General features: G+C 44.7%; 2 protein-coding genes across 5 annotated transcripts in view; one reads left to right on the plus strand and one right to left on the minus strand.

The window, feature by feature from the left end:
• SIPA1L3 (signal induced proliferation associated 1 like 3) overlaps positions 1 to 11,207 on the minus strand; it is a 245,329-nt gene extending 234,122 nt beyond the window's left edge. For all 4 annotated transcript variants that reach the window (XM_037818891.1, XM_037818889.1, XM_037818886.1 and 1 more), the window contains exon 1: positions 10,821 to 11,207. The gene's annotated coding sequence lies outside the window, so the exon portion shown is untranslated. The remainder of the gene's footprint in view (positions 1 to 10,820) is intronic.
• Positions 11,208 to 11,596: 389 nt separating this feature from the next.
• WDR87 (WD repeat domain 87) overlaps positions 11,597 to 25,451 on the plus strand; it is a 46,360-nt gene continuing 32,505 nt past the window's right edge. Inside the window, exons 1-2 of the mRNA XM_037819889.1 lie at positions 11,597 to 11,742; positions 17,415 to 17,537. Of these exons, the coding sequence (XP_037675817.1) occupies positions 17,463 to 17,537 (75 nt within the window). The 5' untranslated portion in view covers positions 11,597 to 11,742; positions 17,415 to 17,462. The remainder of the gene's footprint in view (positions 11,743 to 17,414; positions 17,538 to 25,451) is intronic.

Here is a 25,451-nt window from a genome sequence, read left to right on the forward strand (position 1 = left end):
CCAGGAAGGCAGCCCTCCTGTATAGATGTGGAAACTGAGACACTGCGAGGCTAAGCGGCTTGCCCAAGGTTACACAGGGAGCCGGAGAAGGATCCAGGGCTTGCACCCAGACAGTCTGGCTCCAGAGCCTGTGCTCCATTCCTCAGCTGCTCTGCAGTCTCACAGAGCAATCACTTCCCACTGTGGCCATAAGCAGTGGCTACAGGCATTGATGGGAAATTTCAGCCTACAAACGGATGGTCACTTTTGTTGGGGGGGGGACCCAAGGATTATTAAATGATATTTAACTGAATATTCAATCAATAAGTCATATTTATTATATTCACAGCAACAGCCACATTCTTGAGCCATGTGCCAGCTACTGAAGATAAGCACTTGACCTGCATCCTCTCCTTTCATCCACAAAACCACCCTAGGAGGTAATCCTCACAGAACACTGAGCTCGTCAAGAAGCAACTTGAACAGGAGTGGGTCAGGAGCAGAGGCTGGAGCGGGATCCAGGTGCTTCTGAGCAAAGTGAGTGTTCTCAAAGACTGCGGCCTTGGCTCTGAACTTCGGTTACCCTGAATTTTCATGAAGGAAACGTGGTTTCCTGACAAAACCGCGAGCTTCTATGGCGTAGGAACTCTGCATACACACACTCAAAGGTGGTGAGTTTTCATGATTAAAGATCAAACACATACACAAACACACACACACGCCTGTGTCCTAAGTCAGGTAATCACACAACAAAATTGGTAAGTACAGTGACACCAAAACTCAATGGATATCCTGCTCCCACTTTGTTTTGCTAATTTCTACAATATTTCCATTGTTTGCCTATCTAATGTCCATACCCTTCTCCCAATCCTTTCCTAAATAGTGCTCTGACTTTATTCCTGGAGCCACTCTCCTTCCAGCAGCCATGTTGCAGAAAAGCCTGGCTCCAGCCCCAACCGCAACGGAGGAAATCCTGATCCGTTTAAACCCCTCAAAAGACTCTCTCATTCCCCTTGTCAGTAACTTTTCTGGGCATAGTTATGTGCCCAAAATTCTGGCCAATGAGATGGGTGGGGAATCTGGGAGTTAGGGCTTGTGTGAAAGGATTCCTCTTAAAAAGAGAGACATGTACTGAATGAGAGATGCCCTCTTTCTGCTTCTGAAGATGGCCCTATCAGAGTGTGAGGGCTGGAGCTGTGATAGTCATCTTGTGCTACACCATGGATGGCAGAGTGGAGCCCTGGAGAGTGCCTGGTAATGCAGGCATCGTGGAGCTGCTGCACTGATCAACCCCTGCGCTGCCTTCCTATGGGCTTCTTTGTTACGTGAGATCATAAATCTCCTAACTGTTCAGGCCAATTTTAGTCGGGCTTCCTGTTATAGTAAATCGGTGCTTCTCAAAAATGTGATCCCTGGATCAGGAACATCATTATCACCCAGGGACCTGTCCGAGAAGCAATTCTCTGGATGGGGCCCAGCCATCAGTGTTTTCACAAGCCCTCCAGGAAACGTGATTTAAGCTCAAATGGGAGAACCATTGCAGGAGCACACAATGATTTACTAAGGAAGCCTCTGGAACCAGACTCCAGGGTTCAAAACAGGTCACTATTTTCCAGCTGTGTGATTTGGGGCAAGTTATTTAAATTTAGTTGCCTCATCTGTAAAAAGGGAGATAATAAGAATACTTACCTTGGGAGGCTTAAATGAGTCACCTTGTATGAAGTGCCCAGCACAGTGCCTCGCAGAGTAGACTCTATATGACCTGTTTGCCATTGTTGCTATTATTATTTCTGAAGGCACACCAACTGTGGCGACCTCCTGATCCTCTCCCAGAGTTGGATCCGTATCTTCTGTGTGTTTGTTTTATCTCCCAGGACCCAGCCCAGTGCCCTGGATGTAGTAGGGGTTCCACAAGGACTAGCAACTCCTGGTCAGCAACAGGGCTATGACATCCATGAGGGGCTGAAGCCCCAGTGGTCCCAGCAGATACTCTGACAGACACTCCAGGCTGTGTGCCCTGCTAGTCCCTCTGTTTGATCACTGATCCAGAAAGCCCACAAGTTCTGCCTCTCTCCAGAGAGCACCCCCACCACGTGAATCATGCAGAACATCTGGCAAGAGTCCAGGGGTGCCATTCCCTCTGCGAGCTATCTGTGATTTCAAAACAGGTGACACCAGGGTGCAGAAAGCCAAAGAATGACTAACACCTCCCCCCAGGTAAGGTCTCAGTAGAAAAAAGGCAGCCTTTTGTCAGGCTTAACAGCAAGAGTGGGTACGGAGCTATGGGTGGGGCAGGGGTTTTGCACTCACTGGTGTTCCTGAAACTGCTAGACCTGTCACCAATAGAGAAGTGTGGGATGCAGGAAGGGAGAAGTACCAACCTCTGACCACCAACCCCTGGGGCAAGAAAGGATTGGCCAAATTCCTCACTCCTGAACAGAAGTTATTAAACTGAACCGTATAAAATTGCCAATATGCAACCAGTCTTGATCCACAAAGGCAGTTTTCCATATGGTTCAACCTAATTAAGCGAGGAATCTCACTCAACAAGGTCAAGGAACTGGTCATCAGCAAGAAATTGGAATGATGGTGGCCTCTGGGGGAACGGAACTGGCAGGCTTTCTTGTTGTTGTTGTTGTTGTTCCTTTAGTATTTTGTACTATGTATATGTGCTAACTGTTCAAAATTTAATAAAATTTAATAAATCAGTTAACCCTGCAATGTCTTCCCATCTCAATCAGAGAAAAGATGAAACTCCTTTGGATCTTAAAAGATCTGCAAACCCACCATCACCTTTCAGCCCTCTTCCCTTCCCATTCTCCCCTCCCTCCCTCTGCTCCAGAGTGGGCTACCTGTGAGTTCCTCCACCTCACCAAGAACGCTGCACCTCAGGGCCTTTGCACTGGGCTGCTCCCTCAGTCCTGGCATCCCCATTGCTCCCATTCTCTTACTTCCTTCACCTTTACTCAGTCACCTTCCCAGGGAGGTCTTTCCCAGCCACCCTGTCTGAAATATCAATTCTTCCTAAGCCCTTTCCCTGTTCAGGCTCTTCTGCTTGGCACTTACTACTACTATCCAGTTTACTTACTTATCTTCTTTATTGTCCAAATCCCCCAGAAGGGTGAGAAGCATTGTCTGTCTCGTCCACTGCTGTATCCCTAGCACCCAGAACAGTGCTCAGCTCCGTGAATACTTGTTGAATGAATAAGTTGAAAACTCAAATGCACAATGCAGGTTTTGGAGTGTGCCACCCTCATGTCCAACACGTGTGGGTCCATGCTGGGAAACCACAACCAGGAAGTGAATCGAGTCACCTAAACTGGTGTTATTGCTCCTGACCTTCTCCACACCAAACCCACCCTAGAACCTCCCTTTAGAAAAAGCTGCATTAAGTGCCTTTGAAGGAAGCAGAAAAGGTTAAGACTGATGAGGAACGTGGGCTTGTAAGTTTGAGGAAGTCGGGGGTTGCTGCAGGACCTCCCCTGCCTTCCTCCCCCAAACAAAGAGCACAGAAGAGAGCAACAGGACACGGGAGAAAAGAGCTCACCATCAGATGGAGCAAATGGGGCCAGCACTCAGATCAGACCATCTCCGCCTACCGGGCGAACAGACGACAAGCAGAGGTGCCAAATGTTCTCTTTTCCTGCCACTTCCACTGGATTTCTCACAGACTCATGTGCTGTTAAGTTACAGACCCCAAAAAGAACAAAATAAATGCAACAGGAGCTTCTACTTGATGTGAATGGGGAGTGCCCGTCTGTTGTAAAGGGCTTTTAACTGTTTACTTGACTAGAAACATCATCAGGTCCAAGGCACTGTCACAAGCTGCGTCTTGCCCCTTTACTTCTTTTGTCAAAAATCAGAACTGAAAGGGAGCCTTTTCCCTGCCTCCCCCCGCAGTGCTGTAGGCAAACCAGACACTAGACTGTGGGCCCATGTGGGGCCTTAACAAAGACTCATCACAGGAAGGCCCTGTGAGGATCTGTGCTCGTCTATCCCGAGGGGAGGACGGGGGAGGATCAGAAGCCTCTCGTTGAAACACGTCCTTGGGAAAAATGTGGGAGGGGCCCTGCAACCAGGTGCTGGAGGGAAACCGATCTCAGGGATAAGGGGCCTCAGCAAACTGACTCAGAGGACCAGGGGCACGGTGGCCGGTCCTCACAAGAAGCCTGGAAGGCCAGGCCGCTGGACCTCGTTAGGGGTTCTCACTGCTGCTGGATCACCTGCTTTGCCAAAGGGCTTCCCAAAGCCTTGGGCAAACGATCGACTCTCATAATGAAGGGGGAAGAAAACGCTTTTATTATACAAGCTCAGAGATGGATACAGACAAACTCTGAGAATCCTCTTCTGTGCAACAGGTCCTTCCTATGGTTTTCACTCCTCAAAACTCAGACCCTGCCCCCCTCAAATCCTGCCTCCACCACTTCCTAACTTGGAGCTCGCACTGTCATACCTCAGCTTCCTTACCTGTAAAATGGGGATAACCACGGTCCCTACCTACTTCAGACTATGGTAACACGTGCTAAGTACTAAGCACGGTGCCAGGCACCTAAGGTGCCTTTGATGGACAACAGCTGGGAGGATAGCTACACCTGTTTATGGTAAATATGCTTTTCATCATTTACCCACCCTTATTTGCCAAGATGAAACTCCCTGAGGACTAGGATGGCATCTTGGCTCTATCACTGGGAACTACCACCCTTGATTCACTAGTGAGTCTCACACCCCTGCCCTGCGCAGTCCACTGATGCAGCCACTAGCCACGTGCAACTACTGAACCTTGAGATGTAGCTGGTGCAAACTGAGATGAGCTGAAAGTGTGAAAGATACACACTGTCTTTTGAAAACTTGGCATGAAAAAATAATGTAAAATATCTATTGGGAATTGAATCGCTTCCCCCACAAAGTCAAGTTCAAGTCCCAATCCCTGGTCCTGTGGGTGTGAAACCCATTTGTAAATAGGAGCTTTGAAGATGTTTACTTAAGGTGTGCCCAAACTGAGTGAGGGTGGGCCTTAACCCAATATAGCTAAAGTCCTTAAAAGCAAAGGAAATTGGACACGGAAAGAGAAGCCACAGAAGAAGCAAAAAGCTGGAAGTCAACAGAACTCAGGAGAAAAGACGCTGCCATGTGCACTGCCATGTGATGGCCAGCTAGAAGATATGGACCCCAGGAAGAAGCAAGCCTTCTAGCCTCTGAAACCATAAACCAATAAATACCTATTGTTAAGCCAACCCACCATATGATATTTGTTTTAGCAGCCTGGAAACTAAAACAATGCCTTATTAATAATTTTTATATTTATAACATGTTGTAATTAATAATAATGATAATATTTTGGATTACATATGATATTTTATTAGAATTAATTTTATCTGTTTCTTTCTACTTATTAAAATGTGGCCACTGGAAAATTTCAAATTATATATGTGGTCTGCATTTGCGGCTTGCGTTATATCTCTATTGGATCACACTGCTTGTAGACCCTAAAGAATGAGTGTCGTAATCAACTTTATATCGTCAATGTCTAGCATGGTCCCCGCACACAGTCTGGGTAGGAAAAATATTTCACAGATAGATGAAAGGTGTTCTCCATACTTCTCCTGGTCTTAAAAGCACCCATTATCATAGACTTGTCTCACTTGACACAGAGCTGACATTCATTCAAAGTATTTAACAACCCATAAGACCTAGGCTACATCCAAAATCAAAATGGACAAAGGCTAGAGCAGGGTCCTGGTGCCCCTGCAGGACCAGACATCACCACTTCAGTTGCTGGACTGTATTTTGATACTTTAATGGTGCATAAAAGTATTCTGGCCCTTAGAATACTCCTCTGCTGGCTCAAGTCCCCTTGGAAAGCTCACTCTAATGGGGCACTTGCCTTGCTCACTCTGCACAGATAACACACCTTGTTGCTTGTTAACCCATATCTGGAGTGGCAGCCAAGGAGTCAACCTTGTTTTCTTATTTTGAGGACAGGTTCTGCTACAGAGCCATTTTGAAACAATCAGCCAACCAACCAACCAATCAACCATCCTAACAGAAACCAACCCTATTGTGTCTTATTGTCATTGGAAACGATGCCACAACATCTCCCGACAGCTCCTGCTGTCACAGTTGAGTTAGTTACTAAATATAGTCAGTGGTGCTTTGCATGTCAAACAACATGGAAAGGAAATGCTGTGTCCACTTCCTAAATTTGTCTCTACTTAGTAAAGAGGACCTGGGATGCGGATGAAAAGCATGGAGTCTAGAGCTCCATGGATACAAATTCTGGCTCTGCCACTTGCCACAGATGATCTTGGGCACTTACTTCACTTCTCTCAGCTTTGGTTTCTCACCTATAAAGTGAGTTCAGTAATATTATCTACTTTGTTGGACTGTTCTGAGGATTAACTGAGGAAGTATGTGAAACGCTTAGAATAGTGCCTGGTATAGAGTAAGCACTAGATAAATGTTAGCTATTATTGTTGTTGTTATTATTATTATTTAATAAAAACTGAAGCAGTATTAACTTGAAAATGGGAATTCACCCTTCTCTAGCCACAATAATATTATTTTTGTAGCAAATTCATTTCCCACCTCTGGGCCTTAGTGCCTGTTGTTCCCTCTGCCTGGAAAGCTTTTTCCCCCAGCTCTTGGCATAGCTGGTACCTCTTGCTCACATCTCACAGGTCACCCCGTGCAGAGAGGTCTGAGAGGCCTTCCCTGACCACCCAAGCTAAAGAAACTACCCCTTCCCACCACCATTCTATCCACTCACCCTGTTATTTTCTCCATGGTACTTAAACCCACCTAAAATTATTTTACATGTTTATTTTTCATCTCCCAGCTAGAATGTAAACCTAGAAGAGCAAGGATCTGGTCTTTCTTGTCCACTGCTGAATCCCTGTGCCTAGGATAGGATAACTTAATAAATTTGTTAACTCAACAGAATAAGCATAGTAGCTAATTATACAGAGCTAATGACAACCCAATGTGCTGAGCACCTTACAGATACTTCATTCAGTAATCAGTAACTGCAGATGAAGAAAAGAGCTCAAGGCACAAGTAGCCAGAAAGTGACAGCACTGGGTTTTGAACCCAGGTCTGTCTGCCACCTAAGCTACCTTCTAACCATTATGCAATACTTGTTGCCAATATGAGGAGTGAGGTTTCCTACTGGTGTTCCAACACCAGCTCCCCATCCCCACCACCCACTGCGGTCTCAGACCCCCTTGTTGATGGCTAACTTCCTTTTCTGGGCAAATCTCCTCTCTTCATTCTGGAGTGGCTGGGTCCCGCATCCTAGATCCCAAAATCTTTGAGCTGCATCCTGGCTTTACAGCTTTTTCTTATTTCTAACTGGAGTTTCCAATAACTGAATTGGCTCTTCCTGTGAGTCCTGCCCTATAGGACTCTGAGTTACTTTGGGTTTGAAAGATCATATGTAACAGCCGTACCAGGCTCTGCCCTGAAAGCTTAACATGGATTATCTCATTGAACTCTCAACAACTGCCCCATGAAGAAAGTACTGGTTTTGGTCTCATTTTCAGATCAGGAAATGAAGCTCAGAAGGTTGTGACTTCCCAAGTATCACAGATAGTAAGGGAGAAAATTCAGAATTCGAACCTAGGCCAACTGGACCAGAGTCTGTGCTTTTAACTACTATGTCATACTGCCTGTGTACAAGAATGCTCATTGCATGGGTGTTTGCAGAGATAAAAGAAGACCCAGAAACAACATAAATGCCCAACAAAAGGGGAGTGATGGAATAATGCATGGTCTCTCCATCCTGAATAATATGGATTCAATTGTTTAAAACAATGACTCAGATCTATATGTAATAACTTGAAGGGATATGTCCAATCATTAATTGAAAAAAAATCAAGTTACAAATAAGTGTAGCTTTATCCCTACCCCTCATTTCTTTGGTAGTGGTGGGGGAAGAAGAAAAAAATCAATGTATGTATACACATGTCAATATAAGCACAGGAAAAGGTAACTGAGAGCATTCACCAAAATCTCAATCCAATGACACACACACACACACACACACACACACACACACACACACAAATAAAGGCCATGCCCAGAGCAGTCCTAAAAAGGGGGAACAATTTCAGTCTTAAATAAAACACAAATGCATGAACTGGTCCAAGAACCTCACATTCTATCAGCTACACACAAACATTACTATAAAGGAAATCACTGTTCAATTCCTTTATTAAAACTGTAAATACCCTTAGATTTTGTGAGTTAAATACATAACAAGATTAAGCTGTTACCATAATCTACTTGCCCGTGGTACATCAATTTTTTAAAAACCTAAGTTTGAAATAGATCAGCAAAATATGTTTTACAGCAAAAAAGGCACCAATGACTGCACATTCTAAATTCCATTTCTGATTTACCACCTAATAACTGCAAGGTCTAAAAAACCAGCTTACAAGTAACTCCTTGACCATTCCACACACACTGTTAAAAAACCATGTGCTATTGTCACTAACAACTGACACCAAAATTAAAAAAAAAAAAAATCACTGCTTTATCTCATCAGATAAAAAAGTACGGAAGTAAATCTCATGGTCATGCAAATTTGATTGCGGCCATAGGTTTCAACCATCAGAAATGAAATTAGACAACAAATTTCTGACAAGAGATTCAACCTAAAGGGAGATCTAATAAATCCCATTCCCAGCCTCTTCTCAGTGTGTGTGCTGCTCCCAGAAAGGCTTAGGATGGCCATCTTCCCTTAGAGGACATTCTAACCCACTGACATGGTGTAACTCTGCAGGAAGAAATTAACCGCTCAGCTGATCTTTCCCAGACTAAAACTGTAGACATGGATCCCCTGAAAGCCAGGCCTCCACACCACGCTTGCAGCCACTGCAGTCTGCAAGTTCATCTTGTCTTCTCTACCCCTTATTAATGCAGTGCTTTACATAGGTTTATCCTTGATAACTTCAAAGACACAATTCAATCTGTTGGAAAAGACCATTTCAAGTAGCCAAGGGGGGGGGTTTCAGTGCCCACCAGATGGAAGACTGAGGTGGATCTATGAAATGACGGTGCCATTCTTCCTGCCAATCAACTGGACATGGGAAGGGAGGGGGTTGGGAGGAACAACTCCTGAGCAACTTCCGGGTTGCTACCTTGGGCAACCTGGTCAATGTTGGATCAATTAGGGCCTTTACTTGCTGAGATGGTGACTACTCCATCTGGAAGAGAGAGTGAGGGAGAGTACAGGTAGGGACCTGTGGAGTTCAAGATGCCTGAAGGACAACCACCAGGGGACAGCAAGGCAGCAGAAGCGCCACCTGTGGAGCTGGAGCTCAGGGGGACATGGATTCAAGTGCTGGCAGTACCAGGAAGGTAACTAAAACACTAGAATGGGTGGTGCTGGCTCTGCGTGCAGTTAACACCAGGCTGATCGCAGGTCAGCACCATCTCTCCTCTGGCCCTTATGCTGCAGGATGTTCCACGGATTAACCTCTGGTGAGCAAAATTTAGGCAGAGGGAAAATCACTAACCTTGTCCCACTTTGTCCTGTAGGTACAAAACACAATCAGAAAGGGCCTATCAAGAAAAACAAGATGCATTTATTAACCACTTACTATGTGCCTGGCCCTGTACTAAACACCAAACATGAATTATCTCCTGGAATCATCAATACAAACCTGGCACACAAGTCCTATGACTACCATTTCACAGATGGGACAATGAGGCTGGGAACGAACATGTGGGAGAGCTCAGGGCTGTCATGTCACAGCCCACAGTCAGGCAGTCTCTGGTCCAGATGGAGAAAATTGAAGAACAACAATTATAATACATATGAGCTGCTACTTACGGAGAGATGACTCTAGACTAGGAATACAATCTCAGTCAATCCTTATAACCCTCTGAGGCTGATACTGCAGTCCCATTTTACAAATGAAGAACCAGAAGATGCAGGAGAGAAAGTCAACTAGACCCGTTTTGGATATGGACCCTGGTAAGATCAGGTCTACAGTGAGTCCATCTCCAGAAGATCTTTGAGCTAGTGGGAAAATGCTGAATAATAAATACAAACGCACCATTTATTGAGCATTGACTATGTGCCAGCTGCTGCTCTAAGCACTTTACACCTGGTATTCTCATTGCATCCTCAAAACAACTCTACACGGTGGCTATTATCAAATCCCCATTTCACAGATTAAAAGAACCAACACACAGAGAGGTGAAGTCAGGTGCCCAAGGTCACACAGCTGGTAAATGGCAGAGCCTAAATCTGAACAGGATCTCTGCCTCCCAAACCAAAGCTCTTCACAAAATAAGCTCAGTTAGCAGCATCTACCCTGCACTGGGTGCTAACTATGGATTCGGTTCTTTCCATGCACACGCTCAACTAACCATCACCCTATGCGGTCAATATCTGCACCCCATTTCTCGGGGGGCTAACAATAGCGCAAACATGTAATAAGTGTCTTCTATGTGCCAAACGCTTTATTCGCCAGCTCTCGATAAAACCCTCCCAGCAAAAGACCGGCAGTCTCCTTCCATGAAGGGAAAACTGAGGTTCGGTGCGGCTTCCCCAGATCGCAGCTTCTGAGTGGCAGAGCCGGGACGCGAACCAACCGCTCTCGGACTCCCACTCCATGCTTCTCCCTACCGCACTGATGGCGCGTCTGGAAAGTTAAGCCATCTGGGCACGAGTCCGGTAGGGTCCGGAAGGCGCGGGTCCCGAGGCCACCGCCCCCCACAGCCGGTGCCCACACCCGGCCGGCCGCTCGGTTGCCCGCCCGCGCTGACCCTCGGAGTCCGAGTGGCCACCGATTCCAAGCCACCCCTGGCGCGAGGCCGCACCCGCACCCACATACCTGGGCTTCCCAGCTGCCCGCCCTGCGGGTCCCACCACCGCGGCGTCTGGCCCCGCGCCCCTCGCTGGAGACGCCGCCAGTCCCGGTGGCCCGAGTGACTTCCAGGCTGCCCACTTCCAAGCCGCTTCGCGCGAGGCCTCCCGGGAACTGTAGTTTCGCCTCAGGCGGCCACGAACTGAAAAAACCCTGGCGCGCAGGTGCTGCTGGGACTCGTGGCGGACGACCGCAACGCCTTCCGGGAGAAGTAGTCCACCTGTAGCTGCCGCGCCCCTCCAATTCCCAGAGCGCTTCCGCAGCCCCGAGGGGCGTGAAGGATGGAGGCGTGTCTTCTGCAGACTCCAGCCCCGGAGACGCACTCTCTACCCTGCTAGGGCTGTTTCTCCTTCCTCCCAGTCCAGTCTACCTCCTGCCTTCATTCAACACGCCCTCTCCCGCCCTCTCCCTCCCTCTCCACAAGGCTCGCGGCACTTACCCCGAGAGCTCGAGCCTCGGGAGTGGCGGGGGAAGCCAAGCAGTGTGCTAGACCCGCAACGGAGAGGTCGACGGCGGAGGGAGTCGCGCGCTAGCGCACGCGCGCTTGCGGGCCTACTCCGATCCAATTTGCCGCGGGCCCCCGCGGTGAGGACTTTTTTTTTTCCTTTAAGAACGCCCGCGCACGCTTGCGCGGGGTCCCGCGTCGGGATTTTTTCTTGCCGCGCGCGCCTTGTGCGCGGAAATGCGCATGCGCGCACTCTCCTCGCGCCTCGGTTAGTTTGTGGGGCACGGGGTGAGGGGCTAACCGCTCCGTTGACCCTAAGCCTCCAGTTGCATTCCTAAAGACGCTCCTCAGGCGCTCCCTCTAATAGTGGTCCTTCACACAGGAGCTTCTGGGTGTCGCTACACACGTTGTCGTCGCCCCCTGTCGGGAATCCCGTTGTCGCAGGTAACAGGCGCGGCCCCTGCCTCAAAGAGGGGGGCACGCCCTCGGTCCGGCCCACGCGGAGAGGCCGCACCCCGAGGTGTGCAGGGACCCGGGTTTGATCGCCTTTCCCCCGCCTAGGCGGCTCCAGAGCTCTGCTCTCTCCGGGAGCCTTGGGACCACGACCCGGGAGACAGTCCTGGAGACCCTGTTATCTTCCATTCATTCTTTTATCACACATTCTGTTGGTCACTAATTCATAGGTTCAGTACCTATAGCCTGGGAAGGTTTGTCCAAATTTAGTTCAAATTCAGTTCAGAAACGTAAACCAGGATCCGACTCTATTGAAAAAAAAAAAAAAAAAAAAAAAAAGGATTTGTCACGCCTACTCTATAGGGGTTACTGAGGGAATTGGCTGTATTTGTAATATCCCGTAGTCAAGAAGCCCCAACAATACTCTGGCCACCTCATCCTTTCCAGAAAGATGCTCAGTAAGACTTGATGCTGGGAGAGGGCAGAGGACCATTCATTTCCTTATTCATTTAACAAGAATGTATTAAGCACCGATTCCGTGCCAGGTTGGGTGATGATGGGAACCCAAGAAATAATGACAGACTAGGTTCCTACCCTCAGGGAGTTCTCAGTTCAGTGAGGGTATCAGGCCACCACCATGCAGTGACCTACTTTCGCACTACTGTCCAATAGAAATATAGTGCAGGCCGCAAATGCATTTTAAACTGCATTTAAAGAGTATTAATTGTAATTTAATACCAATTTGTGTAATTTAACCCAATATATCCCAAATCGTATCATTTCAAGTTGTTTAATGAAAAAATATTTGCACTGTTTCGTTTCTAAAATTTAAGTTAATTAAAATTAAATTTAAAATCCATGAGGCATTAACAAAGGTATTCATTTGTGGAAAGGGTTGTAGCAGCAAAAGGTTGGGAACTGCCCAGTGTCCATGAATTGAAGTTTGGATAAATAAATGATAGTGGAACCACACTGTGGAATGCCATTCTGCTGGCAGCTGTTGAAAAATGAGGCAGAGCTACATGTGTTAAAATGAGTTAATCTCTTAAAACATATTAAGCAAAGAAAAAAATGCAGAACAATATATATAGTATACTACCCAGTTGTATAAGAAAAAGAATGGGAATATTTTAAAGTCTATGCTTGTGTATGTACAATACTCCTGTAGAAAGATACGAGAAAGACACACCAGGGTTACTTCTGAAAAGGGGGAACAAAAGGACAGGTGTTCAAGTGTGAAAGGACAACTTTCTTTTCATTCTATGCCCTTTAGTACATTTTGAATATTTTTACCATGTCCATTTAACAGCTGTTTACTTAAATGAAGGATAATAGATAAGTCATAGAATCAGTGTAAGAATTAAGGGAAATAATATATGTAAAATACCTAGTTACCACTTGACAACCTAATCAGTCCCAGATGCTATCATTACTCCCAGGGATCTGGGGATCCACTCAGAAACTAGCCCACCCTGTATTTAATGTACTTTTGTCAGCCTGGAAAAATGTTCCTTTCCTTGAAGAAAGTTAAGTGCATTCCAGCCCCAGTTCTAGCTTCAGTGTTGCCTGTAAGCCAGAGTAGTGTCCTCAGGCCCAGGGAACAGACTTGGGCTCCTTACCACTAATGTCATTCAAAGAACAAAGCAAGCCAAGCTTGCCCCTCTGGCTTTACAGTCAACTAAACAGGCCCTTCTTAACGCTAGCTGGGCTTTCTGTTTCCCCTTCCCCTAATGCAAGACCCACCCGCAAGGCCGTATGATCTACGCAGGGCCCTACCTCAAAGTGTGGAGCACACATCAGCCTCCTTTCAGGTGGTCATGTCTTCTTGTTATAGGTAATCACAGCATACTACTTTTCCTTCTTAAAACTTCACTAGCATGATTTGTTTTTAAGTTTGAGAAAATTCAAAGTTGCAGAAAACGTCAAAGAATAATATAACCCATCATCCAGAATTTCCCATTGTAATTAGTTTTATGACTTCTCTTTGTGCCTGCCTTTCCTATTGAACTATTGACCTGTAAGCTCTATGGGGCAAGAACCACTTCTGTGTCCCCTCACACACCTATTACAGAGTACATGGATCCAAGGAAGTGCAAGGGCCTGATAGTGTCATGGAGTACAGTGCCCTCTAATGTCAACTGTCTTTATTACAAAGGCAGGGCTCCTGGATGCTTGTGCCCTGTCACCACTACCACTGACAGTTTACCTTAGAGTAAGTGGTAAACTAAAAAAGGGAACCTAGAGTCTGGTCAGTGTTCAGTCACAAACCTGGTTTTCCTTCACTGTCTGAAGGACACACCATATCTCTGCTCCAAATGCCCTCTCCGCTCAGTTGGCCGCAGGGCTTGAATTCCCCCATTAGATCATGTTTGGGTTATCAGGATATTAAAGAGTCAAGACTGTTGGGATTAAAGCATCTAGTACTCATTTAGGACTCACTTTTAAGGACAAGTACTAGGATTAGGGAATAGAATTTAGGAGATTTTAGGAGAGAGCGCCCTCTGAAGGTAACCTGAGGAAGCTGGCCCATGGAGAAGGAGAACGTGATAAATAAACAAACAGAAGGGTTTGAAGGCCCTCTTTCTTACTTACCCCCTAGGAATGTGCTACCAAAGGGTCCCAACTGCTTACTTTTTGTAGGCTGGTCAAGAGAAGTTGGATCCAGTGGACATATTTGGAGTAATGGGAAGATGGCAGTGACTACAAATTAGATACAAGTGGCTACTCTCTCAGCAGCTCTGGGGCCTCAGAAAGGAGACCGTGGGGTAAATCTGAACTGTGGGGTTTGACCCATAGAGCCATTCACTGATGTACAGTATCTGAAGTAGATCACACTAGCTCCTGAAAAGTGGTCCAAATGAGCAGCAAGTGCAGATTGAACGGGAACAGAATGGAGAAAGATACCTCAGGAGGGCAACATGCACCCTGGGGGAAAGCAGAAAGAGACAGAGGGGATGCTGATGTCTGCCATCCTCTCCTGAGTGGGTTTGTGGGTCAGAGAGTTTCCTTAGCATCAGTGGCAGACCCTTTTCCTCCTCTAATATGGTAAAAAGAATCCTGAACTATGGTGTCATGGTCCAAGAGGACTTTTGTAGCCAAAGGACTAAAAGCACCGGACATGTTCTGAGACATGAGCCTTTATTATGGGTCTTACCGACAGAGTGGGAAGTTGAGTAATGTTGCCCTGAAATCGGGAGCTTCTCTGAATGGATTCAGGGACTACTATGAATGGCAGCAAGTTAGAACACAACGCGGAAATAGTCTGCACTTTGGGGTGCTGAATAAGCTGGTTATAAGGGCTCAAAATTCCAATGGGTATTAGAGTATAAGGTGGGCTTATAACATGGGGAGGGATTGATTGTAATCAACAGGGAGGAGGGGAGGATTATAGATTATTTTAGATAATGATATCTCAGGGAGTCTCAGGGAGGAGGTAGTTTTCAGTATAGATTACATTTAGCACCTGATATTACAAGGAGAATAGGTCAAACCTCAACTGTCCTAGGTCAAGCAAGCTGCTGTGTGCAGTCTTCAAGACACTTGGGGGCCTGGGGCTCCCACATATGTATTTTGTCTTAGTCTTAAATCTGCCTGGTGTATCCTTGAACATGTCCCTTTTCCTCTCTGAGTTCACATTCCTCATATGTACAATGGAGATTGTATTGGTTAGGGTTCTCTAGGGAAACAGAATCAATAAGAGATATCTAAATAAAAGATTTTATTAAAGTCTCATGCAACTCTGGGGGTGCATGAGTCCACATTCCATAGGGCAAGCAGCAAACTGGCAACTCCAATGAACTCTTCAGGAAACACTTAGCTGGCTAGCTGAAGAAGAAGTGAAGGTCCTCTGTCTTGCTTAAAAGTCTTCAACTGATTGGATTAAATCCAGCTGATTGGATTCGCTCATTGTGGAAGACACACCCTTCGTTGATGTAATCAGTCACAGCTGCAGCCAATTGACTGATTATTTAATAAACCAGCCTTTTGGTTTATTAACCAGCCACAAATGTTCTTGCAGTAATGGTTAGGCCAGTGCTTGCTTGACCAGACACCTGGGAACCATCACATGGCCAAGTTGACTCATGAACCTAACCACCACAGAGATGATGATACCTGCCCCTCAGGATTCTTTTGAGAACTAATACAGTAGTTTATGTGAAAGCTTTTTCATGTGAGCTGTAACCCACTCTACATATGTGAGATGATGATGGTAAGCTTTACATATTTCCTTCCAGATCCAGCTATCAAGTCTCTGTGGCAACACAAAGCATAGGCTTAGCCATGCCAGAGAGGGTGGGTTCTGCTGACCTTGCTTCAGGAGGCCCAGGCCAAACTAATCTGGGACCCCATCGGCTCTACAAATCAGTGGTTCTTGAACTTGAGTGTGCAAAAGATCAGCAGGAGAGCTTGTTAAAACTCAGATTGCTGGGCTCCACCCTAGGGTTTCCAATTCAATAAGTGAGGGGTGGGGCCCAATAATTTGCATTTCTAGGGCTCACAATTTGGGAACTGCTCTCTGAGCCGAAAGTTGTCAGTTTTCCTTAGTCTGGCAGACACAAGGATGGCTTCCATTGCCCTCTGCTGGCTATACTATAAGTTTAGCTGTCATGTTCCTGGACTATGAATAGCCTTAAATTCAATATAAAGTATGGGTTGGAAGGAATAGAGTGGTCACCTGTCTGAGAACCAGGCCAGCCTAAAAACAGCAATCATAATTGTTGCTTCAGAGTATACTTAAAAAGACTTTCACATGAATTGTCTTATTTGATCTTTGCAACAATCCTGTGAAGTAGGCATTTTCATTTTATAAATGAGGAAAAGCAAGCCCACTGGCACACCATTAATGACAGACTCCCTGACAGTGGGGGATTGGTAAAAGCAGGATTTATTCATAATTCAACCAGGAAAAGTAGAGGTTTGTCCTCATGAAGGCCAAAGAGAAGGGAATGGGGAAGAGGATGATGAACAGATGTATCACATGTAAGAGAGCTACCTGATACAGCAAGCCTGGTGCAAAGCCATATGGCTGGATCCTTTCTCCAGCTCTGAGATAGGGCTGAACTCAGTCCTGGGTGTATCTTATCTCCATCTCCCATTTCAGTAGTCAGACTTGAATATCAGTAGAGTCAGTGAGGGAGCTTGTTACAAGGGAAGATTCCAGAGCCCCACTTAGATGGTTCTGATTTCAGTAGGTCTAGAACAGGGCCCAGGAATCTGTGTTTTAAGATGTACCTTGTCCTCCAGGACTCCAGATGCAGAAGATCCAGGGATCAGATGTTGGAAACCACTAGTGCTCACAAAATGCTTCCCTGACACACCACCACCAGCAAAGAATATTATTTTCCTTTGAGAGCATTCCTTTCTAGCCTGTCTCTAGGTTTCTCTGCTTCCTGCACCCTCACTGTCCTGCTGGGTTATGATAGAAAATGCTGAGATTCAATTCCCAACTCTTTTATTTACTCTCAGTTTTTTTCATCTCTAAAATGGGATAATATTGACCTTGCTGGGCTGTAGTAAGGACTAAATGAGATGAGTTATGTTTTGTGCATAGTTTCTGACATTCAGAGGATATTCAATAAATATGAGTTTGTAGATCTTTTCTTCTAATTCCTAACTCCTCAAAAAGTTGTAGTGGCTAAGATGGCCTCTTTGGGTCCACACAGGTTTTTAAGCAACGTTTCCTGAAGGAGGACCAGGGGAAAATCAAGGTGATGTCTTCTGTCAGACTTGTTCCCCTGTGGAAGGATTTTAAATACCTACTAAATGACCTCATACATAAAAGCAAGGTAATGCATACGTGGGGCATAAATATATGTTGGCCTTTATCTATTTTATAGTTACGAGCAAGCACTTCAGAGGAGCCATAGATTTCTCATGGAAGCAGGAAGTAAGCAGGGTGTAGACCATAATGACAATTATCAACTTAGTAGGAAGTAGTCCGTGAATTTCCAAATGAGCCTAGGGACCTCTCGCAAGGTTATTTTGATAGAGGGAGGTGAACACTTTGGAGCATTGTCAGAGGAACCAACCCCCCGGGAAGAGAAATCTCCTAAAACAGAATGGAAAAGACACCAGAGGGAACATTTGCCAACCTTAGTTTTGCTATGACTGGTTCTGGGCTAAAGGATGACAGGTATGTGTTTTGTAGTGCATACTCTATCCCTGTAGGATAATTTATAATACATATGTGTTATTCTTCTATCAAATTTAAAGGCCTGTCCCCCCTACATGGGACATGACTCCCAGGGGTGTAAGTCTTCTGGCAGTGTGGGACATGACTTCTGGGGATGAACTTACCCAGGCATTGTGGGACTGAGAAAGACTTCTTGGACCAAAAGGAGGAAGACAAGTGAAAGAAAATAAAGTTTCAGTGGCTGAGAGATTTCAAATAGAGTCAAGAGGTCATTCTGGAGGTTGTTATTATGCATTATAAAGATACCCCTTTTTAGTTTTTAGTGTATTAGAATAACTAGAAGGAAATACCTGAAACTATTGAACTGTTATCTAGTAGCCTTGATTCTTGAAGATGATTGTATAACTATAGCTTTTACAGTGTGACTGTGTAATTGTGAAAACCTTGTGACTAACATTCCCTTTATCTAGTATATGGACAGATAAGTAAGAAAATAGAGACAAAAATAAATAATGGGGGAGGGATAAAGGGGTATGGGATGTTTTGGTTGTCCTTTTTGACTTTTATTTTTATTATTTTTATTATTTTTTTTTAGTAATGAGAATGTTCAAAAATTTTGGTGATGAGTGCACAACTATATGATACTGTGAACAGTTGTACACTTTGGATGATTATCTGGTGTGTCAATATATCTCAATAAAATTGCATTAAAAATTGACTTCTGGGAAGATGGTGGAATAGGAGAGGCAGAGCAAACTTCTCCTCTGTGGGGAAAAAAAAAAAAAAAAAACTAGAGGAAAGGCAGAAAACGCCAGGGACAGTGGTTCCAGGGTATGAGCGGCCAGAGAAGGACCTCTACAATACATAATGGGGACTTGGATGAAAAAGTGGAGAAATTATGTCTGAAAGGACAGGGTGAGTGTATTCAACCAGGATTGCCACCCTGGCAGCTGTGAACTCCGCCAAGCAGAGGAGGGAGCAGTTCTCCACTCCTGTGTACCCATCTCATAATTAGCTGGAGAGATAATCCTCCTCAGGCAGGCAGCTGCAGTTGGGAGCTCCTGTGAGGGAACTTGGGAAATACCGGACCTGTGTTGACCCCATTTACTCTTTCTCCAGAGAAGTCCATGGTGTACACAGGCCAGAGGAGGGGATAAGTGAAGGCACCACATGGAAGTACCAGGGGCCCCTCCCCCATCCCAGAAACTCATGGGCACAGGTGGGTAGGGAGCAGGGCACGTTTGAGCTGGAGGGTGGGATGCACAGCCCCACAGTCCATGAGTGATTCACTCAGAGGCCTGGGAATCAGTAGAACTGTGCCTTTCAGTGGACTTCCTGCGAGCTGCACAGAGCCCAGACCCCAACACCAGGACTGGTAGTCCCCAGTGCACACAGAGAACTAGTGTGCTGATTGGATTTTGACCTGGTTTGGATTCCGCCTAGTGAGCAGGTGCAGTTGGGGAAAAGCTGGCTTGAGGGTAGAGGTGGCTCAAGAGCTCCATTTTCTGGGGAGATAGGGAAAGTGCACTCCAGAAAGTCGTGGTTCTGCCAGATTTTAAAAAACTGTCCAGGTACTTCTGCATTTTCCAAAATCACCTTATCAAGATAAGCAAATGCCCTGAAGTCAACAGAAAATAACAAAAACACATGAAGACCCAAGAAGGTATGGACAAGCCACATGACCAAATCAAAAAGCTGAAGGGTCACAGAACTTGGAGCAATTAATCAAAGAGTACATACAAATCTAAACAATTTCAGTGAGTTGGCTAAAGACATAAAGGACATCAAGAAGACTCTAGAAGAGCATAAACAAGAATTTGAGGCAGAGGGGATCCAAGACAGCAGATTAGGAGAGACAGAGCAAAATTCTCCTTCATGAAAAACACTAAAGGACAGAGAGTGTTCCAGAACAGCAGTTTCAAGGTTCCACTGGCTGGGTAGGGACTTCTATACCCATTGTGAATGTGTACTTAGAGAAACTGAGAGGCTGTGTTTAAGAAGGGTAGGTGGTCAGAATGCTGGGGAACAGGCAGCTGGAGCCAGTTGATGGTGTTGAGGGGGATAGCCTTCCACACTGCAGGCACCCTTCTCAGTACCTGGCATGGGTGATAACCCTTCACAGACCCGTGGCCAAAAGCCCCAATGCCAGGGACTGGCCATGCAAGCAGGCAGATGATTACAGAATGGGGTAGCTTTCCATGACCCGTGAAGCCATCTTTGCAACTGGCTGGGAGACAACCCTTCACAGCCCAACAGCCGAGAGCTTCCTTGAGGGAATTCAGGATTCAGCAGGCTTGTGATGGCATCCACTCTTTCTTCACAGAAGCCTGTGGTATGCACAGCCTAGAGGCAGGGGTGCCACACAGAAGTGCCAGAAGCCCTCCCCCAATCCCAGGGACTTGGGGCAAAGCAGAGAGAGAGTATGGGGCATTTGAGTTGGAAGGCGACATATGCAGCTCTGCAGCCCAGAGTACTCCACCCACAGCCCTGGGAACAGCCAGGACCACTGTGTCCTGGAGCAGACCCCCTGGCAAACTGAACAGAGCATGCCCCCACCCACAGGGCTAGCATTCCAAAGTGCACATGGAAAATTGGTGCACTGATTAAAACCCCACATGGTTTGGACCCCCACTCAGTGCATAGAGAATGTTGAAGAGAACTGGCTTGAGGGTAAGAGGTGGTTCAGGAGTGCCCTCTGCTGATAGGTCAGGGAAAGTGCACTCCATCAAGCTGCAGCTCAGTAAAATTATAGATAAATGTTCAAACAATACTGCATATCCAAAAAGAACCCTATCAAGACAAGCAAATGCCAAGAGGCCGAAAAAGAACAGAAAATTATAAAGCATATGAAGAAACCAAAAGATGTGGATAACCCAAACATCCAAATTAAAAAGCCAGAGGAGACACCGAACTTGGAGCAATTAATCAAAGAAGTACACATAAACATCAATATCATGGTTCAGCATATAAAGGACGTTAAGAATACCCTAGAAGAACATAAAGAAGAATTTGCAAGACTAAATAAAAATAGCAGATCTTATGGAAATAAAACATACTGTTGATCAAATTAAAAAGATTCTTGAGACACACAAAACCAGATTTAAAGAATAGAGAAACAAATAAGTGAACTTGAAGATAGTGTGTTGGAAAGTGAAAGCACAAAAGAATGAATGGTGAGAAAAATTGAAAAATTTGAAATGGATCTCAGAGAAATGATGGACAACATGAAGCCACAAATATAAGAATCATTGGTGTTCCAGAAAGGGAAGAGTAAAACACTAGGAAGAGTATTTGAAGAAATTATTGGGGAAAACTTCCCAACCCTTTTAAATGACATAAATATGCAAATTAAAGATGTCTGATGAACTCCAGAAAGAATAAATCCAAATAAATCTACTCCGAGACTTACACTGATTAGATTGTCAAATGCTGAAGAGAAGGAGAGACTTCTGAAAGCAGCAAGAGAGAAGCAATTCACCACATACAAGGGAAACAATATAAGACTAAGTACTGACTACTCACCAGGCACCATGGAGGTCAGAAGGCAGTGGTATGACATATTTAAAATTCTGAAAGAGAAAAATTGCCAGCTAAGATTTCCTTATTGAGCGAAGCTCTCCTTCAAAATTGAGGAAGAGCTTAAAATCTCCACAGACAAATGCTGAGATAATTTGTTAACAAGACACCTACCCTACAAGAAATACTAAAGGAAGCTCTACTGGCTGAGAAAAAAAGAAAGGAGAGAGAGGGCTGGAGAAGGGCACAGAACTGGAATTTTAGTAAAAGTACCTTAAAGGAAATAGAAGGAAACAAATACATCTGATAAATAAAAACCAAAGGATAAGATGGCTGATTCAATAGCTGCCTTCACAGTAATAAATTGAATGTGAATGGATTAAACTTCCCAATTAAAAGATATAGATTGGCAGAATGGATTAAAAAGATGAACCGTCAATATGTTGTTTACAAGAGACTCATCTTAGACCCAGCAACACAAAAAAATTGAAAGTGAAAGGATGGAAAAAAATATTCCATGCAAGCTACAGCCAAAAGAAAGCAGGGGTAGCAATGCTAATTCCAGATAAAGTAGAGTTTAAATGCAAGGATGTCATAAGAGACAAGGACACTATAAACTAATAAAAGGGACAATTTGCCAAGAAGAAATAACAATCATAAATGTTTATGCACCCAATCAGGGTGTTCCAAAGTACATGAGATAACATTGGCAAAACGGAAGGAAGCAGTAGATGTTTCCACAATAGTTGTGGGAACTTCAATACATCACTCTCTCCTATAGATAGATCATCCAGACAGAAGACCAATAAGGAAATTGAGAACCTAAACCATGTGATAATCAAATTAGACTTAACACATATATATAGAGCATTACATTCCACATGACCAGGATATATATTCTTCTCTAGTGCTCATGAAACTTTCTCCGGGATAGATCATATGCTGGGTGTTCTGGTTTGCTAATGCTGCTGTTATACAAAATACCAGAAATGGATTAGCTTTTATAAAGGGGGTTTATTTGGTTACAGATTTAGAGTTTGAAGGCTATGAAAATGTCCAAATTAAGGCTTCAACATGAGTATATCTTCACCGAAGGAAGGCCAATGGCATTTGGAACACCTCTGTTGTCTGGGAACGCATGTGGCTGGCATCTTCTTCCTTTGCTCACAGGTTGTTTCAAACTGGCTTTCTCCCAGAACTTTTCTCTCTAGGCCTCTGGGGGTATTCCTTTAGTTTCTCCCAGGCAATCTCTGGAGTAGCAAAAGTCTATTTTCAATGGCCATCTTTAAAATATCTCTCTTGGCTGCTTGCCAAAATGTCACTCACAGCTGCTCTGAGTTCCTTCTGTCTGTTAACTTTTTTATAAGACTCCAGTGATTTAATGAGACCCGCCCTGAATGGGTGGGGTAACACCTCCATGGAAATTATTCAATCAAAGGTCTCACCCACAGTTGATTGAGTCACATCTCCATGGAAATAATCAATAGGTTCCCGCCTAATCAACACTGCCCCTACAAGATTGCCACAAAGAACATGGCATTCTTGGGGGATGTAATACATCCAAACCAGCACACTGGGGCATAAAACCAGCACACTGGGGCATAAAACAAGCCTCAATAAATTTTAAAACATTGAAATTATTCAAAGCACATTCTCTGAACACAAGGGAATACAACTAGAAGTCAATAACCATCAAAGATCTAGAATGTTCACAAATATATGGAGATTAAATAATACATTCCTAAACCATCACTGGGCCAAAGAATAAATTGCAAAAGAAATTGCTAAATATCTAGAGATGAATGAAAATGAGAACACAGCATATCAAAACTTATGGGATGCAGCAAAGGGAGTATTGACGGGGAAATTTATAGCACTAAATGGATACATTAGAAAGGAAGAAAGAGCTAAAAGCAAAAAACAAATGGAACAACTGAAGAAGCTGGAAATGATCAGCAAACTATTCCCAAAGCAAGTAGAGGAAAAAAAAAAAAAAAAAGGATTGACATGAAATAAATGATATGGAGGAAAAAGAATTAAAAATAGAACAAATAAAACAAAATGTTGGTTCTTTGAGAAGATCAACAAGATTGACAAACCCTTAGCTAGACTGACAAAGTCAAAAAGAGAAAAGACCCAAATAAAATCATAAATGAGAGGGGAAAATTACTGCAGATCCTGAAGAAATTTAAAAAATCATAAGAGGATACTATGAACAACTGTACACCAACGAGCTAGATAATTTAAAGGAAATGGATAATTTCCTGGAAGCACATGAACAACCTAGACTGACTAGAGAAGAAATAGAAGACCTCAACCAACCAATCACAAGGAAAGAGATCCAATCAGTCATCAAAAAGTTTCCTACAAATAAAAGCCCAGGGCCAGATGGCTTCACAGGGGAATGTTACCAAACTTTCCAAAAAGAACTGACACCAATCCTACTTAAACTCTTTCAAAAAATTGAAGAAAATGGAACACTACCTAACTCATTTATTAAGCTGTTTTAGTTTGCCAATGCTTCCATTAAGCAAAACACCAGAAAGGGATTGGCTTTTATAAAGGGGGTTTATTTGGTTACACAGTTACAGTCTTAAGGCCATAAAGTATCCAAGATAATGATCAACAATCGGGTACCTTCACTGGAGGATAGCCAATGCTGTCCAGAAAACCTCTGTTAGCTGGGAAGGCATGTGGCTGGCATCTGCTCTGGAGATCTGGTTTCAGAATGGCTTTCTCCCAGGACATTCCTCTCTAGGCTTCAGCTTTGCTCCAAAATGTCACTCTCAGTTGCTCTTGGGGCCTTTGTCCTCTCTTAACTTCTCCAGAGCAAAAGTCTGCTTTTAAAGGCCCTCTCCAAAATGTCTCTGTAAACTGCAGTTCCTCTCTCAGCTTCTGTGCATTCTTCAAAGTGTCATGTCCCTCTTGGCTGTAGCAAGCTTGCTCCTTCTGTCTGAGCTTCTATAATGTTCCAGTAATTTAATTCAGACCTTCCCTGAATGGGTGGGGCAATACCTCCATGGAAATTATCCAACCAAAGGTCTTATCCACAGTTGATTCAATCACAGCTCCATGGAAACACCCAAACGATTCCAAAATCTAATCAACACTCATATGTCTACCCACACAAGACTGCATCAAAGGTAATGGTGTTTAGGGGGACATACTACATTCAGACTGGCACATTCCACCCCCTGGACCCCAAAATGACATTATCTTTCCATATACAAAATAGATTCATCCCATCAAACTATCACAAAAACTTAAATCATTTCAGTAATAGGTAAGTACAAGATCCCATCAAAATCAGTGACAAGCAAGGTCTGTCCAAAAGCAAAATTCCCCTCTAGCTGTGAACATGTGAAACTTACAACAAGTTATGTACTTCCAATATACAGAGGAGGGACAGTCATAGGGTGAACATTCCCATTGCCATAAGGAGAAACTGAAAGGAAAACAGGGTTAACAGAACCAAAACAGTTCCTAAAACCTGCAGGGCAAAGCTCCATTAGATTTCAAAGTCTGAGAGTCATTCACAGAACGACATTGTATCCTTGGGGCTTGAGAGAGTGGGAGTCTAACCCTTCCTAAGGGCCTTTATGGCAGCCCTTTCTTCTCCAAATGCTGGGGTGAGTGCTCCAACATATCCACACATTGGGGAAACTACCTTCTCGGCCCTACCCTCCTCAAACATTGGGGCAGCACCCGGATTCTCTACCTTCTCCAGAGCACATGCTCAACCCATTCAGAACAGTGGGGTGGCAGCCAGTCTCCCCAGTCCCCTGGGAATGTGCTCCACCCTCCTTGAGGCCTGAGGTGGCAACACCTTTCCTGAACACTGAGGTAGAAGGCCCACCCTCGACCTCTGGGGCAAACTCACCCTTTCCATTTGTGTGGGCCACTCCACTCTCCCAGCCTGAGACCTCTTGACTCCAGACCTCAACATCCATGGCTCTATCTTTGAAGAAATTTTTCCTTCAATTTGTTCCTTGTCTGTATCCTCCAGTCCAGACCAGTAGTGGCTCTGTCTATAAAGATCTCGCAAAAATTC

This window comes from Choloepus didactylus, chromosome 27 (assembly GCF_015220235.1).
Source record: "Choloepus didactylus isolate mChoDid1 chromosome 27, mChoDid1.pri, whole genome shotgun sequence".
Lineage (NCBI taxonomy): Eukaryota > Metazoa > Chordata > Mammalia > Pilosa > Megalonychidae > Choloepus > Choloepus didactylus.